The sequence below is a fragment of the Microcaecilia unicolor genome, chromosome 7, assembly GCF_901765095.1.
Source record: "Microcaecilia unicolor chromosome 7, aMicUni1.1, whole genome shotgun sequence".
NCBI classification, from domain to species: Eukaryota; Metazoa; Chordata; class Amphibia; order Gymnophiona; family Siphonopidae; genus Microcaecilia; species Microcaecilia unicolor.
The window spans coordinates 139124017-139138727 of NC_044037.1; the positions used below are offsets into that span (position 1 = coordinate 139124017).

The 14711-nt window shown below is 45.9% G+C and overlaps 1 protein-coding gene across 1 annotated transcript in view; it reads right to left on the bottom strand.

Annotated features, from left to right (window-relative positions):
- Positions 1-14711, bottom strand: part of TRPM8 (transient receptor potential cation channel subfamily M member 8) — a 1843971-nt gene that overhangs the window by 912271 nt on the left and 916989 nt on the right. Inside the window, 1 exon segment of the mRNA XM_030210821.1 lies at positions 4373-4660. Coding sequence (XP_030066681.1) covers positions 4373-4660 — 288 coding nt within the window.

Genomic DNA, 14711 nt, shown 5'->3' on the forward strand with positions numbered 1-14711 from the left:
CTAGGAGGCCCAGAGACTCTGCTCAGTTGCCCACTGCCACTGCACATTACAGCCCTCCCCAATCCTACCTTGAAGGGGACAGAATAGAATCTCACTCTTTCCTGCCTGCTACTCTGCCTGGCAGTACTGGCGCCGCTGTGTTTTAAAAAATAGCTGCCGAAACTTCCTGCAGCAGTCTCACAAGACTGACAAGACCTGTGAGACTACAGCAGTAAAGTCTCGGTAGTAACGTAGTAGATGACGGCAGAAAAAGACCTGCACGGTCCATCCAGTCTGCCTAACAATATAACTCATATGTGCTAGCGATAGCAGGCAGGAAATAGTAGGGTTCTTTCCTGCACCCTAAGAAGCCACTAGACCACCTTCAAGGTAGGACCAGGGAGGGCCCACTTGCTCAGGGTGTCTGGGAGGAGGCAGCAACTATGCGGTGGTGGGGGGGGGGGGGGGGCTTTAGTGTGTGGGAGGGGGGTGGCAGTGGCCTGGGAGGCCCCCAATAACCTTAGTGGTCGAGGCCCCCGGGCAGTAGTCAATCCACCCCTGTGCCATAACATTCTAAAGGAGAGGAAGGGATAGTAGATGTATGGACAGGCAGACTGGATAGGCCATATACAAAGCAATTCTATAACTTGGTGCCTCCAGTTAGGTGCCTTGATGCAGCGTGGTGAACACCAATTCTATAACGGCATCTCAGTGCTAAGTTTCCATTATACAATACTAGCAGAAGTCGGCATCATGGCATCTGTGTTTAGGTGCAACCACTGGGTCTGTGGTTGGCATAAGTTAGCACACCTCACGTGTACTATGCAATTTGGGCAACTTATAGTAGATGTAAATATGTTGGCATTATGCCTATGACTCACTCATGCTCTGCCCACATACATTTGGTGCATAAGTGGGACTAACTGTTGCAGCTACACCACAAGGCGCATATAACCGCACAAGCCCTGTTATTGAATTGCCTTTATGGTCTTTTTCTACCATCATGTTTCTATATGGGTAAGGGTAATGCATTTGATATACTGCCTTTCTGCAGTACAACCAAAGCAGTTTACATATTATATACAGGTATTTCCTGTATCCCTTGTGGACTCACATTCAGTTTTTGTACCTGGGGCAATGGAGGGATAAGTGACCTGCCCAGGGTTACAAAGAGGTGCAGTGGGAATTGAACCCAATTTCTCTGTTTCTCAGCCCACTGCACGAACCATTAGGCTATTCCTTCTGTGCTTCTAAAAGGTGGTGGTCTTTGTCCCTTCCTACACTTTCTAACTTCCTAAATGCTAGGCGTGAAATAATTTGGTTTAGATGCTATATTAGGTAAGAAGGAAGACAACAAATGATCTATCACTTTCTTCTTGGAAAAAAAATGATAGAACTCTCTGCAAAAGAAAGCCTGTAGCTCAAAAATAAGCCTGACTCAGAGCTGCCAAGGGGGTCCAATTTTTGAGAGGGAGATTTTGGGACTCATCTCCAGTCCTGCACACTCCACTTCCTGGCTCCACGGTTTACTTATCCTCCAATTCTTTGCAGAACAAACAAGCCACCTTCCCCTCCGTCAGCAGGAGATGCTTTAATAAAATGTCATCTCTTGATGCGATAAGAGCTGTGAAATTTTGAAGGAGATGATGTATTATTAATGCCTCTCCTGCTGCCAACGGAGGGGGAGCAGAGATACCAAGAGTGGCCCATTCCAAAACTGGTGATTCCAGGCCAATAAATTAGGTTGTTTTTTTCATGGGCCCCAGCCATGTCTTCTACACCAGATCTGGCAGATGTAAATTCCATAAACAGACATTCTAATCAATAAATAGAAAATAAAATTATTATTATTTTTTTTTTTTACCTTAGTTGTCCGTCAGTTTATTTTTCTAATTGTGCTGTCCCAGTCTCGGGTTTCTTATTTTCTCTTAACTCTCTTGCCATGACCTGTCCATTTTGACATTTCTTTTTTCTCCATGATCACCCATCCATCTTCCTTCTACGTTCCTAACCATCCTATCCAGCCACTCCCCACACCCCACACATTAAGCATCGTGCCTCTGTGTCACTTATCCCTCCCCATGTTGAACATTGCCCCACTGTCCTCTGTGTCCCTTATCCTTCCCCACGTCCCACGTCACCCCTCACCTTTCCAAATTCTTCCACATCACCTTCAACTTGACCCTTCCACTATCAGCATGTTTGTATCTCTCTTTCTCCCTTCCCCGAGGCAGAATGTCTTCTCTTTTCTTTTCCTCCTCCTGGGGCCAGTATGTCTCCCTCTGTCTTCCTTCCCGCCTGTCCCCCTCCTTCCTGGGACCAGAATGTCTTCTTCTCTCTTCCCTCCCTCCAGACATCTCTTTGGGTGCAACATCTCTGTCTTGCCTCCTTTCTTCCTTCTCCTCCTCCCCAGGACTCCAGCTTCTTCTCATTCTCCCTCCTATTTCCACCTCCCCACCCTCTGTGGATCTAGTCTGTCCCCTGGTCCGGGCATGTTACTCCCTCTGACCTCCAAGCTTGTGTTAGGTCGCCGGAAGTAACAGCACTCCACCCAAGCTGTTCCTGGCCAGCCTAATGTGCTTTCCCTTGGCCAGGCCTCGCCCCTCTGATACAACTTCCTGTTTTCAGAGGGTGGGACCTGATAGAGGAAAAGGCCTGCAGTGTAGGTGGAGTGCTGCCACTGCCGGCGATCTAATAAAAGTTTGGCAGTCAGAGGGAGTGACAGATGGGGGGGGGGGGGGGTACAGAGGGAGGGAAGAATGTAGATTGCGGGCAGAGGAAAGACAGAGATGAGGAACAAAATGGCTTCCTGCATTGAGACTGCTGAGCTTGAATTTTTCTTTCCCAAGTGGGAGTGCAGGAGATGACCTGTGAAAGCAGGATTCTTCCGCTCAATGCGGGACACTTGGTAGGTCTGCTGACTGAACATATTCCAGTCAATATTCACCCCACTATGGTCAGTGCTCATTGAAATGTTTGGGCACTGGCACTGAATACCTGGGGCTAATTCAAAATAAGCTAGCTGCTGGAGTTTTTGCAGGGCACAGCTGATATTCAGCCAGGACATGCATAAGACACTTATGGGGGCCCCAGTTGAATATTGGCCAGGACCCATATAAAGAGGAAACAGGTGCCTCTTTCTCTCCCCCAGTCCTGCAAAGATAACTCTGGCTTGAGCTCCCACACATCCCCATCTCTGTAAGACTCTCCCCCAAGCCTACCTGGAACCTCCCTAGTGGTCTAGGGGGAGAGTATATGCCCACTCAATCCTGCCCGTCATGGATCTGGCCTCAAAAGAACCATCATGATCAGTGTTGCAGTAGTCACAAGAACCATAAGACCAGCCTAAGGTTATTTCCCTTGGCCAGGCCTCATCCCTCTGATACATTTTAAGACCAGACTTGCAATGGGCAGGAGTGAGTGGGCATTGCTCTTGCCTGTATGACCCCCCTAGATCACCAGGGAGATTCAAGGTAGGCTCCTGAGGACCTACAGGGGTGGGTGCTTGGGTTAGGGCTATCATTGCCTTTGGAAGGGGGATCGGGATGGCACCACTACCCAGAGGTTAGCTGGGCATCAACCAATATTCAGACTAGTGCCCAGTTAGCTCGGCATCTAAAGTTAAGACACCCTTTATTCTGTCCTACCTTGATCCACTTACTTAACCGGTTAGCTGTATTGGTTATGTACTGACTCCTCCCAAGCTCCTCCCAGCTCCCACAGACCACCCCAGCACTAACTGAGCAGTGCAGGGGCAGTTAGTGGGGATATTCAGCGGCACTGTCTAGTTAAAGTGCCATTGAATATCAGCAGTTAAACAACCACAAGCAATTTAACTCCTGTCAATTAAAATCGCTTTGAATATCAGGTAGATTGTTACCAGAAAAACAACTTAGATGGCAGGGTCCTTAGAGAGGCAAACCTCAGTGGTTCAAAAGGATGAGTAGGCAGTGATTGAGCACCAGACTGGGATGCAAAGAAGATGCCACTGGACAAACTGAAGGATGAATGTAATCTAGTGTCTCTGTATCAAGTGCTGCTCCTCCTTTCAACTGGGGATGGTGGTGGCTCTGGGGCCATAGAGAAATGTGTACATGGTGGAGTCACAGCCATGGGAAGAGAAAGAGAGTCCTACAGCAGCAGGACCAGGACCATTAGAGAAAGGAAGAGTGGTAGAGAGGATGAACTGGGCTGCAGCTTTCAGGCTCATTTGTGAGATGTGACCCCCATGGAATTGCTACCCTGTGCAAATGTACTGTTTACATAGTAGATTGCAAATGCCTTACCTGTAAGCTAAATGGGAGTGCAAAACAGTCACCATACAGGACTTGTACCACAAAATGGATTACTTAAAAAGTGCAACATATTTAGTATATGAGAGATGCATACTTACTATCACCTGCACTTCTGACTCATCTTTGCTGTTCTTTTCCTCTTTTTTGCTTCTTTGGAAGTTGGTAACCATCTTCCAGACAAAGGTAAGGAGCGAGTCATTGTATGAGTTCTTGGCAATCTGCAGGTTCTGGAAAACAAGGATACTGAAGTTCTCAGAGAAAAGTTCCATCAGCACCTCACTGCTTAGGAACTTCTTCAAATTCAATCCATTCTCCAGGAGGAGGCGCACAAACTGGGGTCGGTCTTTTACCAGGGCTGTGAACATGGCATCCTCAAGATCAGCAGACTAACAAGAGAAGAAACGGTCAGAACAAAGTTCAAATCTGGAAAACTCTGACATTATCACCTATTTATAACAGTTGAAATGTCATAATATTTGCATTTATATTTCATATTATACGGTTAACTTGTTTTAGATTCACATAAAAGGACACTAGATGTTACAGGCAGACTTGAATATTGTTTCTATCACAGAGATGTGGTTCAATGACTCCCATCAATGAGATGCAAATGTACTAGGCTATCTATACTCTATTTAAGAAAGACAGAGATTGTCAAAAAGGTGGAGAAGTAGTTTTATATGTGAAAAACAATATTAAAGTGACTCAAATGCAGGGGACCTGGGGAGAGGAAGAAGCACTATTGATTGTCTTAGAAAGAGAAGATAGAATATCCATCCACATGGGTGTTGCCTACAGACCTCCAACAGAAACAGGGACATTGGACAAAAATTTGGTCATAAATATTCAAAAGTTAGAAATGAAGGAGGAGGGACCGTTGTTGGGGAATTTCAACCTAGTGGATGCAGATTGGAAGGTCCCATCTGCAGAATCAAAAAGAAGTAGATAAATTGTGGATGCTTTTCAAAGTGCACTGCCAAGACAAATGGTAACAGAACCCTGGATGAGAGGGATGATGCTATACCTTGTGCTCACAAATGGAGATAGTGTATCCAACATCAGGGTGGGTGCCCACCTGGCCAATAGTGAACACTACAATGTATGGTTTGATGAAAGAGCTAAAGAAGAATGCAGATGCATAAAATTTAAAAATCCTGGATTTTAAGCATGCTAACTTTGTTAAAATGGGGGAGTACCTGAAAAAAAGGGCTGATGGGATGGAAGGACAAAGGAATGATGTAGGATCTAAGGTTCAAAATGAAAAGATTTGAAAAAAGAGGACATCTCTGTGGATAAGTGACATTATTTTATTCTGAGCTTGGTAACTTGAAGATTAGGGTTTAAAAGAGGAATTGTGGGATATTGATAAACACAGAATTTAAAAAAACACAAACTTTATTAGTTAGTCTCCATACCCTGTTCCCTAGTTTTAAAAACTTGAACTTTATGCCACAGCTTAAAGATTAGGGTTTTAAAAGAGGAATTGTAGGATATTGAAAAACATAGAATTTTAAAATTTAAAAAAGCAAGCAAACTTTGAGGGTCTTTTACTAAGGCGTGCTCACGTTTGTGCACCTTAGTAAAAGACCCCTTTATTAGCTAGTCTCTCCATACTCTTTTTCCCCATAGTTTTAAAACTTGAAGTCTCTGCCACAGCTTAAAGATTAGGGTTTAAAAGAGAAATTGTAGGATATTAATAAACATAGTTAGAATTTTAAAATTAAAAAAAGCAAGCAAACTTTATTAGATTGTAAGCTCTTCCGAGCAGGGACCGTCCTTAATTGTTAATTTGTACAGCGCTGCGTAACCCTAGTAGTGCTCTAGAAATGTTAAGTAGTAGTAGTAGTAGTAGTAGTAGTATTAGCTAGTCTCCAAACCCTTTTCCCCATAGTTTTAAAACGTGAAGTTTCTGCCACAGCATTAACAGATAGTCTCTAGAAAGCACAGAAGGGCCCAGTTCAGTCTTAGAAAGAAAATAAAAATATAAGAGAGGGAAGCAAGTATTATTAACTAGTTTCCATAGTGTACAACCCCTTTTCTCTGGTTTTAAACTGAAAATTTCTCTAGAGGTAGAAACTTAACAGCCAAGAGTATTAAAAGGATATATTCTCTGTTCTTGCCTGCTGGAGAGGTAGCACTGCAGTTGACCTGAATCAGGTGTTAATTCAGGTGTGAGGAAGTAGAATATTTGCTAAGGTTACTAAGGGCAATTTGATTAGTGGACTAGCTTCAATGGGTTGGTTTGAAATAGTCTCCTTAGAATAGAGAGGAAAGGTCCCTCTTAACTTTCTTTCTGAGAAGTTCTGAGAGAAGAGGACATCTCTGTGAATGACATTATTTTATTCTGAGCTTGGCAACTTAAAGATTAGGGTTTAAAAAAGGAATTGTAGGATATTGAAAAACACAGAATTTTAAAATAAAAAAAGCAAGCAAACTTTATTATCTAGTCTCCTTACCCTTTTCCCGACAAGAGAAGGAAATATTCTAGACCTAGTGCTTAGTGGAGCGCATGATCTGGTGCAGGAGGTAATGGTGATGGGGCGCTTGATAACAGTGATCATAACATGATCAGATTTGATATTAGCTTTGGAGTAAGTATACACAGGAAATCCAATATGTTAGCATTTAACTTTCAAAAAGGAGACTATGATAAAATTAGAAGAACGGTGAAAACAAAACTTAGAGAAACAGCTGCGAGAGGACACTCAGGGCTGTGCTAGATCCATAGCTATAAATGAATAATCCTAACAAGTCAAACAGAAATCACACAGAGAGGCAGCTCAAGGCTGCGCTAGTCCCAGCTAGAGAGGCAGCTCAAGGCTGAGCTAGTACTCATAGCAAACAGAAGAACCACCCACTCAAACAGAATCAAACAGAGAGGATGCACAGGACTGTGCTAGTAGACACAGCTATAAATGAATAATCCTAACCAAGTCAAACAGAAAATCACATAGAGAGGTAGCTCAAGGCTGAGCTAGTGGGTCTCAGCTACAGAGGCAGCTCAAGGCTAAGCTAGTAGTCACAGCAAACAGAAGAACCACCCACTCAGAATCAAACAGAGAGGATGCACAGGACTGTGCTAGTAGACACAGCTAAACGGAAGAATGGCCCACTCGTGCCACATAGAGAGACCGCTCAAAGTTTCGCTAGTAGTCACAGCTAAACGAATAAGCAAACACAACCAGAACCCTCACAAAGAGGACTCAAAGAGAAATCACACAGGGATCTCTCAGGACAAGGCCACACAAAGGAACACTCACGGCTATGCCATATAGAACTCAAGGATAAGGGAAGCCACTCATGGGGAAACACTGTAAGCTGTACCATACAGCACTCAGGGAAAAGGGAAGCCACTCAAAGGAATACTCAAGGGTGTGCCACTAGGCACTCAAGGAAAAAGGGAAGCCACTTATAGGAATACACTAGGCTGTGCCTCACAGCACACAAGAGAACAGGGAAGCCAGTATAGAAATACACAAGGCTGGCCACGCAGCACTCAAAGGTAAAGGGGAGTCAACTATAGGAATACACTCTAGGCTGTACCATACAGCACTCAGGGAAAAGGGAAGCCACTCATAGAAATACACAAGGCTTGCCACGCAGCACTCAAGGGGAAAGGGGCGCCAACTATAGGAATACACTCTAAGCTATACCATACAGTACTCATGGAAAACGGAAGCCACTCATAGGAACACTCTAGGCTATACCATACAGCACTCATGGAAAAGGGAAGCCACTCATAGGAACACGCTAGGCTGTGCCATACAGCACTCAGGGAAAAGGGAAGCCACTCATAGAAATACACAAGGCTGGCCACACAACACACAAGGGTAAAGGGAAGCCACTTATAGTAATACACAAGGCTGTGCCACAGAGTCAAATAACAGACACTAGACACAAAGGGAAAAGTAAGCAAACAGGGAAATCTGCCTTTACATACACAGATCAAATAAGGAGCAATGCTCACAAGATTCAGGAGACAGACACAGCAGACAGAGTTAAAGCAGGCTAAAGGGCAGGGCTGCTTCTAAAACACATCAGAAAGATGCAGGGCTTACACTGCAGTCAAAGGTAAAAAGCAAACAAAGGGAAAACAAACAATGTTCTTACCAGAACTCAACCATGAAGGGAAGGGAAAGGCAGGCAGAGACAGAGCACACCCAGCTGCATGGGAGCAAGGTAATCAAAAAAAGTAACTAGGCTGTAAAAGCATACTAATCAAGAAAAGCAGCTGGACTGGCAACAACTGGCTCTCTGAACAGTGAAAGGAAACAAGAGAAACCACACAAGGAAGCAATAGGCTTATGCTGGAGAGCCTAGATAACAAGGAAGGAATCTATTCAGGTTGAAACCAGAACCACACACAGAAAAACAGAACAGGGCTTTACTTGGAAGTAAAGTTAACAGGATAGTAATCCATACAGGTTTAAAGCAGAACAACACATACAGAGAAATAAAAGAAGGTTTTGCTTGAGAGCAAACCTAACAGGAAAGTAATCCAAACAAATTCAAACCAAAACCACTTACACAAGGCTCAGGGCTGTGCCACAGAGACACAGCTTAAAAAGACCAGTTCCCTCAGAATCAAACAGTACAACAAGAAAAGGAAAATAGACCTGTTGCAAAGGCAATGCAGGAAAGCTCCCTGGGTCCTTTTAAAGGAGTAGGCTGATGATGTTGCAAGTAGGAAATGAAGCAGAAGCAGGGTGACCAAAGTGAGGCTTGGCTAACAGGAAGAAGAACAACAACAGGGAAAAAGGCAGACTGGAGAAGTCACAGAGCTAGATATAGAGAAATAGTATGTCTGAACATAAGGGCACGGTCACAACCATGACAACCTGGAGAATGTAATGGGACAATTTGACAAATTGAAGAGTAGCAAATCTCCTGGACCAGATGGTATTCATCCCAGAGTACCGACAGAATTGAAAAATGAACTTTCAGAACTATTGTTAGTAATATATAATTTATCTTTAAAATCGAGCATGGTACCGGAAGATTAGAGGGTGGCCAATGTAACGCCGATTTTTTTAAAAGGTTCCAGAGGAGATCCGGGAAATTACAGACCGGTGAGCCTGACGTTGGTGCCAGGTAACACGGTAGAGACTATTATAAAGAACAAAATTACAGAGCATATTCAAAAGCATAGATTAATGAGACAAAGCCAACATGGATTTAGTTAAGAGAAATCTTGCCTCACCAATCTATTACATTTCTTTGAAGGGGTGTACAAGTATGTGGATAAAGGTGAACCGGTTGATATTGTGCATCTGGATTTTCAAAAGGTGTTTGACAAAGTACCTCATGAAAGACTCCAGAGGAAATTGGAACGTTATGGGATAGGAGGCAGTGTTCTATTCTGGATTAAAAACTGGTTAAAATATAGAAAACAGAGAGTAGGGTTAAATGGTCAGTATTCTCAATGGAGAAGGGTAGTTAGTGGGGATCCCTAGGAGTCAATGCTGGGACTGCTGCTTTTTAACATATATATAAATGACCTAGAGATGGGAGTAAGTACTGAGGTAATTAAATTTGCTGATGACACAAAGTTATTCAAAGTCGTTAAATCGTGGGAGGATTGTGAAAAATTACAAGAGGACCTTACGAGACTGGGCGTCTAAATGGCAGATGACTTTTAATGTGAGCAAGTGCAAAGTGATGCATGTGGGAAAGAGGAACCTGAAAATGAAGATACATACCTGTAGCAGGTATTCTCCGTGGACAGCAGGCTGAATTTTCTCACTGATGGCTCGTCATCCGCGACGGCCCAGGAGACCGTAAGAACTTTGGAAAAACTAGAAGTCTCTGGAACGCTGCGTTGCGTGGCTTCCCACTCACGACGCGAGTGTGTCCTCTTCAGTTAAATAAAAAGCAAAGTAGAGAATTGGAACAACTCCAAAGGGAGGGGGAAGCGTTTGTGAGAATATTCAGCCTGCTATCCTCCGAGAATACCTGCTACAGGTATGTATCTTCATTTTCTCCGAGGACAAGCAGGCTAAATATTCTCACTGATGGGGTATCCTTAGCCCACAGGCTCACTCAAAACAATGAACACTGGTAAATTGGGCCTCACAGCGGCGAGGACATAATATAGATTAACCTAAAAAGAAACACAACTAAGTGAGAGTGCAGCCTGGAGCAGAACAGAAATGGGCCTAGGAGGGTGGAGTTGGATTCTAAACCCCAAACAGATTCTGCAGCACTGACTGCCCAAAACAACTGTTGCGTCGGGTATCCTGTTGAAGGCAGTAGTGAGATGTGAATGTGTGGACTGATGACCAACGTTGCAGCCTTGCAAATCTCTTCTATAGAAGCTGACTTCAAATGAGCCACTGACGCAGCCATGGCTTTGACATTATGAGCCGTGACATGGCCCTCCAGAGTCAGCCCAGCTTGGGCGGTGGTGAAGGAAATACAATCTGCTAGCCAATAAGAGATGGTGCGTTTTCCGATGGCAACTCCCCTCCTGTTGGGATTAAAAGAAACAAACAGCTGGGCAGACTGTCTATAGGGCTTTGTCCGTTCCACGTAAAAGGCCAATGCTCTCTTACAGTCCAAGGTATGCAACTTGTCTACACCAGGGCAGGTATGTGGACGGGGAAAGAATGTTGGCAAGACATTTGACTGGTTCCTTTGGCAGGAACTTAGGGGGAGTGCGGAGGACTACTCTTATGATGAAACTTGATATAAGGTGCAGGCACTACCAGGGCTTGGTGCTCACTGGCTCTACGAGCTGAAGTAATAGCCACCAAGAAAATTACCTTCCAGGTCAGGTACTTCAGATGGAAGGAATTCAGTGGCTCAAAAATAGCTTTCATCAGCTGGGTGAGAACGACGTTAAGACCCATGACACTGGTGGAGGTTTGACTGGGGGCTTTGACAAAAGCAAACCTCTTATGAAATGAATTACTAAAGGCTGTCCAGAGAAAGGCTGACCTTCTACACGTTGATGGTAAGCACTGATTGCACTAAGGTGAACCCTTACGGAGTTGGTCTTGAGACCAGACTCTGACAAGTGTAGAAGGTATTCAAGCAGGGTGCGTGAAGGACAAGAAAAGGGATCTAGGGCCCTGCTGTCACACCAGACGGCAAACCTCTTCCATTTGAAAGAGTAACACTTCTTCATGGAATCTTTCCTGGAAGCAAGCAAGACTCGGGAGACACCCTCTGAAAGACCCAAGGAGGCAACTTCTAAGCTCTCAACATCCAGGCCGTGAGAGCTAGAGACTGGAGGTTGGGATGCAGAAGCGACCCCTCATTCTGGGTGATGAGGGTCAGAAAACACTCCAATCTCCACGGTTCTTCGGAGGACAACTCTAGAAGAAGAGGGAACCATATCTGATGGGGCCAAAAAGGCACTATCAGAATCATGGTTCCACGGTCTTGCTTGAGTTTCAGCAAAGTCTTCCCTACTAGAGGTATGGGAGGATACGCATACAGAAGGCCTGTCCCCCAATGAAGGAGAAAGGCATCCGACACTAGTCTGTCGTGGGCCTGAAATCTGGAACAGAATTGAGGGACTTTATGATTGATCTGAGTGGCAAAAAGATCCACCGAGGGGGTGCCCCACTCTCGGAAGATCTTGTGGACAACATTCATGTTCAGAGACCACTCGTGAGGTTGCATGATCCTGCTCAACCTCTCGGCCAGACTGTTTTTTACGCCTGCCAGAGACGTGGCCTAGAGAAGCATGCCGTGATGGTGCGCCCAAACCCACATCCTGATGGCTTCCTGACACAGAAGGCGAGATCCGGTGCCCCCCTGTTTGTTGGTGTAATACATAGCAACTTGATTGTCTGTCTGAATTTGAATGATTTGGTTGGACAGCCGATCTCTGAAAACCTTGAGAGCGCTCCAGATCGCTCGTAATTCCAGGAGGTTGATCTGAAGATCTTTTTCCTGAAAGGACCAAGCTCCTTGAGTGTGAAGTCCATCTACATGAGCTCCCCACCCCAGGAGGGATGCATCCGTCATCAGCACTTTTTGTGGCTGAGGAATTTGGAATGGACGTTCCAAGGTCAAATTGGATTGAATGGTCCACCACTGAAGGGATCTGCAAAACTCGGTGGAGAGATGGACTACATCCTCTAGATCCCCTGTGGCCTGACACCACTGAGAAGCTAGGGTCCATTGAGCTGATCTCATATGTAGACGTGCCACGGGAGTTGCATGAACTGTGGAGGCCATGTGTCCTAAGAGTCTCAACATCTGCTGAGCTGTGAATTGTTGAGACACTCGAGTCATGGACACTAGAGACAGGAAATTGTCTGCCCTTGCCTGGGGAAAATAAGCTTGAGACGTCCGTGTGTCCAACAGAGCTCCAATGAACTCCAATTTCTGTACCGGGACATTACAAACCCCAGTAGCACCAGCAGTCGAATAGTCATCCGCATCGACTGTAGAGAACCTGCCTCCGAGGTGCTCTTCACCAGCCAATCGTCAAGATAAGGGAACACATGCACTCCCAGTCTGCGTAGTGATGCTGCGACAACTGCCAGGCACTTTGTGAAGACCCTGGGCGCGGATGCGAGGCCAAAGGGTAGTACACAGTACTGAAAGTGCTGAGTTCCCAACCGAAATCAAAGATACTTCCTGTGAGCTGGAAGTATCGAGATGTGAGTATAGGCATCCTTTAAGTCCAAAGAGCATAGCCAATCGTTTTCCCGAATCATGGGAAGAGGGGTGCCCAGGGAAACCATCCTGAACTTTTCTTGGACTAGAAATTTGTTCAGGGCCCTTAGGTCTAGGATGGGATGTATCCACCCTGTTTTCTTTTGCACAAGGAAGTACCTGGAATAGAATCCCAGCCGCTCGTCCCCTGGTGGAACGGGTTCAACCGCATTGCCCTTTAGAAGGGCGAAGAGTTCCTCTGCAAGTACTTGCTTGTGCTGGGAGCTGAAGGACTGAGCTCTCAGTGGGTAATTTGGAGGCTTGGATACCAGATTGAGTGTATCCTAACCAGACTATTTGAAGAACCCACCTGTCGGAGGTTATAAGAGGCCACCTTTGGTGAAAAAATATCAACCTCCCCCCGACCGGCAAGCCGTCCAGCACGGACACTTTTTCCAAGGCTATGCTGCATTGTAGCCAGTCAAAAGCCCATCCCTTGCTTTTCCTGGGGAGCCCTAGGGGCCTTAGGCGCACAGCGTTGACGAGAACGCGCATGCTGGGACTGAGCCTGAACCAGCTGCCGAGAAGCAGGAGTGTACCTACGTCTATTATAGGAATAGGGAGCACTCCTCCTCCCTCCAAAAAACCTCCTGGATGAGGAGGTGGTAGCAGAAGACGCCCGGCGGGAGAGAGAATCCATAGCATCATGGTGCTTTTTGATCTGATCGACCATGTCCTCTACTTTCTCTCCAAAAAGATTATCCCCCCCCCCGGCAAAGAAACATCCGCCATTCGCTGCTGGGTCTTATGATCCAGGCCAGAGACTCGCAGCCATTAGAGGCTGCGCTTCACTATACCCTGAGCAGCTACTCAGGATGCTACATCAAAAGTGTCGTCAGTCCCCCTGGCCAGGAATTTGCGACACGCCTTCTGCTGCCTGACTACCTGGTGAAAAGGTTCGGCAAGCTCCAGAGGAAGTGCTTCAACCAAACTAGACAGTTGCCTCACCGAGTTCCGCAAATGGATGCTCGTGTAGAGCTGGTAAGTTTGGATCTTGGCGGCGAGCATGGCGGCCTGATACGTTCTCCTCCCAAAAGAATCCAAGGTCCTAGAGAGTCTAGGGGTAGCCTGGGGGTGCCGAGGCATAGTCTCTAGTACTCTTGGCTCTTCTGAGAGCAGAGTCCACCACCATGGAATCGTGAGGAAGTTGGGCCTTCACCATTACAGGCTCTCTATGGACTCTGTACTGTGACTCGGATTTTTTGGGAACCACTGGGTTAGAAAGAGGGCACAACCAATTACGCATAAGTACTTCCCTGATAGTATTATGCAAGGGGGCCGTTGCAACCTCAGCAGGCGGAAAACGATAATCCAAGACCTTGAGCATCTCGGCCCTGCGCTCATCCACAACCTCCAAAGGGAATGGAATGTCTTTAGAAATTTCTTGAACAAAAGATGAGAAAGAAAGACTCTCAGGTGGAGACATTCTACTCTCAATTGGTGGAGTAGGATCAGAGGGAACCCCACTCGATTCTTCCTCCTAAAAGTATCTGGGGTCTTCCTGCTCTTCCCACAAGTGTTCCTCATCGGTATCAGACAAAAGCTCCCTAAGAGCAGCCCAAACCCAAGCCTGTCTCGACGTCGAGGATTGACGACTTTGTGGGGGGTGTCGAGAAGTTGACCCCTGCCTGGTCTCCTGCGAAGCTTCCTCCACCGACGTCGAGGGGAAATCGACCCGGGTGGCGGCAGACGCTGGTACTGCAAGCGGCACTGAGGACGGAGACCTCACCACAGGCGACAGCCCAGATGCCACTTCTGCAGTCGGTA